The sequence below is a fragment of the Epinephelus moara genome, chromosome 24 (assembly GCF_006386435.1).
Source record: "Epinephelus moara isolate mb chromosome 24, YSFRI_EMoa_1.0, whole genome shotgun sequence".
NCBI lineage: Eukaryota > Metazoa > Chordata > Actinopteri > Perciformes > Serranidae > Epinephelus > Epinephelus moara.
Window position 1 is genome coordinate 38177425 of NC_065529.1, and position 7258 is coordinate 38184682.

General features: G+C 38.5%; 1 protein-coding gene across 1 annotated transcript; it reads left to right on the plus strand.

Moving 5' to 3' along the window:
- The first annotated feature begins 2074 nt into the window (after positions 1–2074).
- On the plus strand, positions 2075–5580 carry LOC126386814 (adenosine receptor A1-like). The gene is made up of 2 exons (XM_050039410.1): positions 2075–2450; positions 2721–5580. The coding sequence occupies exons 1-2, from the start codon at positions 2122–2124 to the stop codon at positions 3370–3372; spliced, it is 981 nt and encodes a 326-aa protein (XP_049895367.1). The 5' UTR covers positions 2075–2121; the 3' UTR covers positions 3373–5580.
- Positions 5581–7258: the final 1678 nt, after the last annotated feature.

Below are 7258 nucleotides of genomic sequence, written 5' to 3' on the forward strand. Positions count from 1 at the left end.
CCGGACCGAGACCTTCTTGAAGAGGTGGTCTCTGTCCGGCTGTAAGCGACCTCTGGTGCGGTTTGTTTGTGGTGAGAACATGTTCCGACCTTGATCCGAACCAACTGCAGTCACGTGACACATTGTTTGGGTTAAACATGAGCATGTTACAGTCCTGGAGGATTATTAATGTGCACCTCCTCCTGTACTGCCTTAATATGCACATTCAGCACATCCAATGCATCAAAACATTCTTTTCTAGTTGGAGCCGCGCCTTGTTTGCCTAAAATGAACAATAACAGCAATATAGTCCACAGTCACCAGCACTAAAATCCACCTGCGTAGTGTTCCCTCCATTGTGACATTAAAAAGTGTCACATTTATCTTGCAAGTGTACTCTTCTTCAACGTTTTGTTTACTTCCTCGATTTTTTCCGGCATGGAAATTCTGACCAATCAGAGCAGCTGTCTTGCACAAGCATTTTATCTGGTCCGCTTGTAAATGCTGCCATGAGAACACAAACCAACTCTAGGCAATTATGCAACTTTGCAACAAAACTAGTCCCTGATTAGGACCAAAATAAGCAAACTCTAGGTCTGAAATACATGCTCTGTTCATAAAAAAAAACTCTGCTTCTCATCAAACCAAGTACTTCCCAAAGTAACAGTCAGCCTGAAGCCAGCCCCAGCTTGAAGAGCTGACGAGCAAAACAAAAATAATTTGTTCATCAACCATCATCATCCGTTGTTTGGAAGTATTTTGGATTTAGGGGAGAACAAAGAGTACATGAGACTTGTGTCAGTGCTGCAAAGCAACACAGCTAACTTTAAACCACCTAAAAAAAACACCACAAATGGTTCAGTGAATGCATAAAGGCCAAGATAATGAAGCTAACGTTACCACACTGAATCTCTGAATCGTTGTCCAGCGTCATCTCAAAAATCTATAACATTGACGCTGTACAGCATGTCACGGTATAGTAACCACTGAAACAAGAAAAAACATACAGCAGCAGCAGATGCCTATCCATCCAACTCTTAAAGACAGTCTGAAATAACCAATGTAATCACATTCCATATTTGTTGATTGGCAGCAATGTAGCACAATTTGAAAATAAAAGCAGTGCTCTGTTGATTTAATTTTGCGTAAAAAAGCTTTGGTACAATTTTATGTGGTTTTTGAGAGGATAAATTATGAGTAAGGCCCAGTTGTTTTTTGATGCAAAGATTTGTACAGTAGTGGGGATGTTGCATAACATGGAAGTGAAAGCAGTGCGCTGTTTATTTATGTGGAAGTGCGATAAAAATACTCTGTCCCTAAAAATCAGTGAATAATAGTGGTAAATAATTGGTATATCAGTATTGATCAAAATAATCTGGATTATCATTTTGTCAAACATCATGCAGCCCTAGTTCTGGCCTTTTTTGGTCTGCTGCCTTAGGATTTTCAGTGGCCCCATCTGGCCACCCCTGTCAAAAATTTTTAATGCTAGCTGTACCAATGTTCTTGATAGAAATCAATGGATTTATTGTGACTTGTTGGCCTGGATGTTTACAATCTTAATGTGGTTGTGGTTAACTTACCTTTCAGGCTCCAGAGTGATAGTTTAAAAACAAGGAGTCAGTAACATGGTGACAAACTACTGTCAGTTATCACTGAACTTTATGCAGCTAAGACGACTTGATAAGAATGAACGCCTTCACAAGTGCTTGGAACTATTTATCTGTAAACCAGTTACAAATCTTGTCAAGAAGTCAGTCTCATTTCCTCTGGACAAAAATGACACGAGGGCTCATATTGTACACCTTTGTATTATCCATATAATCTATTGCAACAGCATATAGTTTGATTTTATGTTATTTTTTACTGGACATGGTACAGCTTTAAAAGTTAAATATTACCATACAGTAACATACAAGTACAGTTAGATAAACCTACAAAAAATGCAGATGCACAGCTTGCAGGCAGAGTATCTCAGAGTGTTATCAGAGCTTGGAAAAAAAAAAAAAACAGGACTTCCTCAAAGGTTTCACAAGACCGAGATGAATGATAAATGTCACAACACAGCACATTCAGCCTGAGAGCCACATTCAGACTTGCCACACCGTTTGACTGTCAAACATTAGGCAGATAGGCAGCACAATGGATGTGGGAGAAGTGATCTACACGTTGTTGGAGGTGCTGATCGCCATCAGCTGTTTATTGGGTAATATGTTGGTCATTTTGGCGCTGTGGACCAGTAAGATCATTCAGCAACCAACCTTCTGCCTTATTATCTGCCTGGCTGTGGCTGACTTTATGGTAGGCTGTGTGGCCATACCGCTGGCTGTGTTGGTGGACGGACGAGTGGAGACGTCATTCCATGGTTGTCTCTTCATCAGCTGTGTTGTCATCCTGTTGACACTGGTCTCGGTTTTCTCTCTCACGGCTATTGCAGTGGATCGATTTCTCAGGGTGTATATCCCTCTCAGGTAAGATTATTATTGTTTTTTTTTTTCATTTTTTTATTACAGTTTATTGTGCAGAGAAAAGTAACCTAGTGTTGCTAATAAGTGTTGCCATAAGCTTTGTCATCATCCATTTTATCTCAACCTCATCTCTGACACTTTCAGATGGATTTTACTGCAAAAAGGACCTGATTTACTGTACATTTCTGCAGATTTCATGACTGTTTTTATCATTTGGAATTGCATTGTGATTTTTTTTTTTTCAGTTCAGTTTTGTTTTGTTTTCTGTTTTAGGTACAAAAGGACTGTAACACAGAGACATTCTTGGCTTGTCGTAGCAGCATGCTGGCTTATTGCAGTGCCACTGAGTTTTTCTCCAATGCTTGGATGGTACAACCATGAAACCTTGGCTGCTCCAGTCAACTCAACTAAGGTCTGCAGGTTTATAAATGTGATCCCCATGTCATACCTGGTTTACTTCAACTTTTTCCTCTGCACCCTGACACCTCTGTTGGTGATGACTGTATTGTACTACTACATTTTCCGCATCATCCGAGGAAACCTTCGAGACAAACCAGGCAACGGTGCCCAAATCCAGTCTCAGAACTACCTGAAGAAAGAGAAACAGCTGGCAGGATCTCTGTCTCTGGTCTTGGCTCTGTTTGCCCTGTCCTGGATCCCTCTCCACATTATGAATTGCATTGCCTACCTCGGTGGGCTGAATATTGTACCAGAGGAAGCTTTCTATGTCGGGATCCTGCTCTCTCATGCTAACTCGGCTGTAAACCCAGTTGTGTACGCGTTCAAAATACAGAAGATCAAGACAGCGTACCTGAAGCTCTGGAGACGGCATTTAGCATGTGGAGATGAAAATGGATCTCAGACAAGCCAGACAACAGACAACAATCTCAGTAGTAACCCGAACAGTGTGCCACAAATTGAGTGAAGGAAGATTTCCTTGTTTGTTCTCAAGGAGCAGGTTTGATTGACTGTCAAGCATCAATAAACATTGTAAAACATATTAATATTATGTAAAAAGTTAAAGTCATGTACAGTATGTGAAGTGAACTGAAATTTAAAAGCTAACTTTTAGTTGACAAGTAAGATATTCTGTGTTTTCATACAACACATCGAACCGTTTGAACTGAAAGATCTGTTATCTGTCATTTTCAGGAATCTGTGTGTGTGTGTGTGTCCTGTATATGTAGGTGAGCATGTGTGTGAGTGTTGTGAAATCTGGGTTGTCGCCAAAAAGGGCTACTGGGAAGTTTCATATCACTGTTGTGTTTCTGTTTCTGCTCAAGTTCCAGTTCTTCATGTCCGTTTTAACAGAAAGCACACTCTGTATTGGAAATTACCGTCACTATATTTGAAAAAAGAATCAAATTTTTTACACATGATGCATGGATGCTAGGTCTGTCCACATTAATCGATGAATTTTAAGCGTTGTTGTCACCCTGACTTTGGGGGCATGCATTGTACTGCATGTACACCTGACCAGAAAAAAACCCATGTACAATGTAATATAATCCAACAGAACAGCGCTGCAACAATTTCTCACTCCTGTCAAATACAGACGCTTGGTCAGTGGCCTGTCGGTGTCAGACACCAACGCACACAGGCACCCGAAGCTGGTGGTTTGAGACGACCCAGGCGGCGGCTTTTGTTGACGCTTCGGGCAGCTATCGTAGTATAAAGAGAAAAAAAATCCACATTGGGCAGGAGGTAGGGGTCAAACAAACTGTGGACTTCCAGCTGGGAGACGGCTGTCTGTGTCCCGTGTGAAACCAAAAGTCAAAGAGTTGTTTCAATAACAACGTAGTGTGCTAGTATGTTTATAATGCTATGCTTGTGACGTATGTCTTGTGCCGTTATGTTAGTGACAATCATACTTATTTTAAGCCCAACCATGGTGATTTTCTAAACCTAACTATCAAAAGATGCTTCTAAGGAGCCAAACTGTATATTATCTGTGAAAATGGAAGTTTATTTTTAAAAAAGACTTTATGTAATGACCGTAAATTGACAAGCTGCCCCTGAACGTCCAAAAATGATGCAGGAGGGATACCTAGCATGTCATATTTTGATGTGACGGGCCTCTGACCAAGCATCGGTATTTGTCAAGTTAGGATTGTGAATGTGTTGTGAAGTCAGCTGAGTGATCATTTTTAGTAAATCTATAGTTTGATCTGTGTTTGTATTGGATTAGATTACATAGTAATGGATTATGAAGAAGAAAAAACACTAGATACACATTTCAAAAGAGCGCAGTAACATGACAGCACCACAAAATAAAACCTTAAAAATGACCAAAGAGTTGAGTCAACTATAGTTTTAACAACAATCAAACCTTACAAGCTTCACAAAGGTTGCAGTTACTACAGAGCTGCAACCTTTTCTGCTTAATGTGTTTTAATACTTGACCAATACCAGTTATGCTACCACCAATAACAAAAAACATAAGCACAACACTGTATAGATTTTATTTATTGTACTGTTTTGTAATAACTGTCTGTCTGTTTTATTATTAACAAGCAAGAGTAGGTACTTAGAAATTCATGCGTCTGCTAAATTGAAGAAGAAATCCAACCTAAAACCCGTTAATGATATTTCAGTGATAGCTACTGGCAATTTTGTAGTTTTCTTACGTACAGTGTCATAACGAGATAGGAATATAACATCACCTTCTCAAAATAATGTGGCATTAACACTTGCTCATGATTTAATGGGTACATTACTTTAATCAAGAGATTAATAGGACTTCTTCTTTGACTCATCAGTATTTTTTTCATTATGCTGTCAGTTGTTTTTATGTTTCTATCTTAAGTTCTTATTTCAGAAATTTAGTCAGATGTCAGATAATCAGATGTTTGCACGTTTTTAGATAGATATGTTAAAGTTAAGACCATAGTTTCAGTTCCTCACTTTTAGGAGCTACAGATACAGCCCTGTTTTCCTCTGTACATACAGTAGGTAGTGACTCTGAAGTAAAGTTAAACTTTAATCAGCAGTCATGTCAGATACAATTCCAGTAAAATGTTAATGTGCAGTATGTGCAGAGGCTTAAACCACAATGTCTCAGTTTCTGTTTGTGTTAGACTTTGGCTGTTGCATGTTTGACATAACTATGTTTGAGATATTAAACCGATGTCAATCTATTATCAGTCCCCCGATCTGATTCTGGGTATAAAACGACCACGCATTTCCGTGTATTCTGACTTCAACTACAACATGCATCTTAGTAAATAACTTTTTACACTGTGGGTTTGCAGTGAGATTAATATTCTAAACTTTACTCAAAGAATATTGAATATTTATGGCTTGTGGTCTTTTTTTTTTAGCAATGCATCAGGGGCTATATTCACAAACATTGTGAGAGACAGCTCTTAACTTAGTCTTAAAATTTGGAGCAAGGAATCCTATCTTAGGAGTGATTTAAAGCAAATCTAAGCAAGGAAGGGAAAAACATTTTTACTTTAGTAAGGAAGTGTTGTTGACCATGTTGTGAGGTATTTTATAAAAGATGTGAATGGTTGGCACAGACAGGCCCTTTTGTGAGCCTGCGAGATGTGGACACCCAGTGGAAATTAAATGAACTGCATCACAATATAAAAGCACTGTCTGTGGATCACTCTGCTGATGAAAGGTAAAGACAGACCCAAGTCATCACTGCTGCACTGTTGCAGTATTCCAGTTGCCAAATACCTTAGTGTTGTGATCACTTCATTTCTGGTGTTAAAGCATAACTGTGTTGGGTAGAAGATGCAAGCCTATCTTGAATAAGATTGACCACAAAAATTATCTTTCCATGATATAATCTGTAGCGTGCCATTACTTAATGCAGTGTTATTGCTCCTGCTTTCTTGTCTCTCCACTATTCTCTTCAGCACTGAAAAAGTTCTCATGCCAACTCCCAACAGTATTCACCTTAGGAGCTCTCTTAAGGGCTGAGATGCTTTGTGAATAACTTTTAACTCTACCAGGATGTAGTCTTAACTTTAAGGGGAAACGTCATAATTCTATGAATTTTCTATTTCTATGGGTTTTGTAATTAACAGTTACTCTAACAGCAGCCTTTCAAAGCAGCAGGGAATCAGATTTAGTTTGGATTTTCTTTGTACTTTATCTGACTTCTTTGTTGTTCACTTACTGAGAAGTTCTTAATATAGTGCTGCTCCCACACTTGTGTAGGTTTTGTTGTGTAGCTTACTCTTAAATCACACATTATTGTCACTTACAGCTCAGTTATTTTCATTTTTTGCCTCAAGAGTCCTCCTTTATGGTGCTAAAAGTTCCCTCTTGAAAGCTCTAGCTGAGAGCAACTTTCAGTGAGGAATAAAGACAACTTCTAATCTAAGAAAGGGCGGGGTTGTCCGTGTTGCTGTGGATGAAGATGGCATAGTGATTGGTGTTTGACAGGCTGTGTCAGTGAATGTGATTTGAATTAATTAATACAAGAATGTGCGGGACAAATTACTACCATTGGTTATAATAATGATGATAAAAATAACTAAGAATAAGAACAAACTTTATTAATACAGCACTTTTCAGAAACAAAGTGTCACGTGACATGATTAACATGATATAATCAGGATTAAAATGTTTCAGGCAATTACCATCTGCAACGAGAGAGTAAAATAAAATCAGACTGTTTAAAATGAGCAATAATTTAAGTTATAAACTGATAAGACATGCTGGAAATACAATAGTGTGCTGGCAATAATAAATAAATTGATAGATGTGGCACATAAGTGGATACATTTAATAAAAAGATATTTCAGATGTTTTCCCAACTGTGCCACAAATGTCATACATGAAACAAAGTAAAATAC

Coding starts and splice junctions, on each gene's coding strand:
- LOC126386814 (XM_050039410.1), top strand. CDS start 2,122: ATGGATGTGGGAGAAGTGATCTACACGTTGTTGGAGGTGCTGATCGCC. Junction 2,451..2,720: donor AGGGTGTATATCCCTCTCAG/GTAAGATTATTA, acceptor TTTCTGTTTTAG/GTACAAAAGGACTGTAACAC.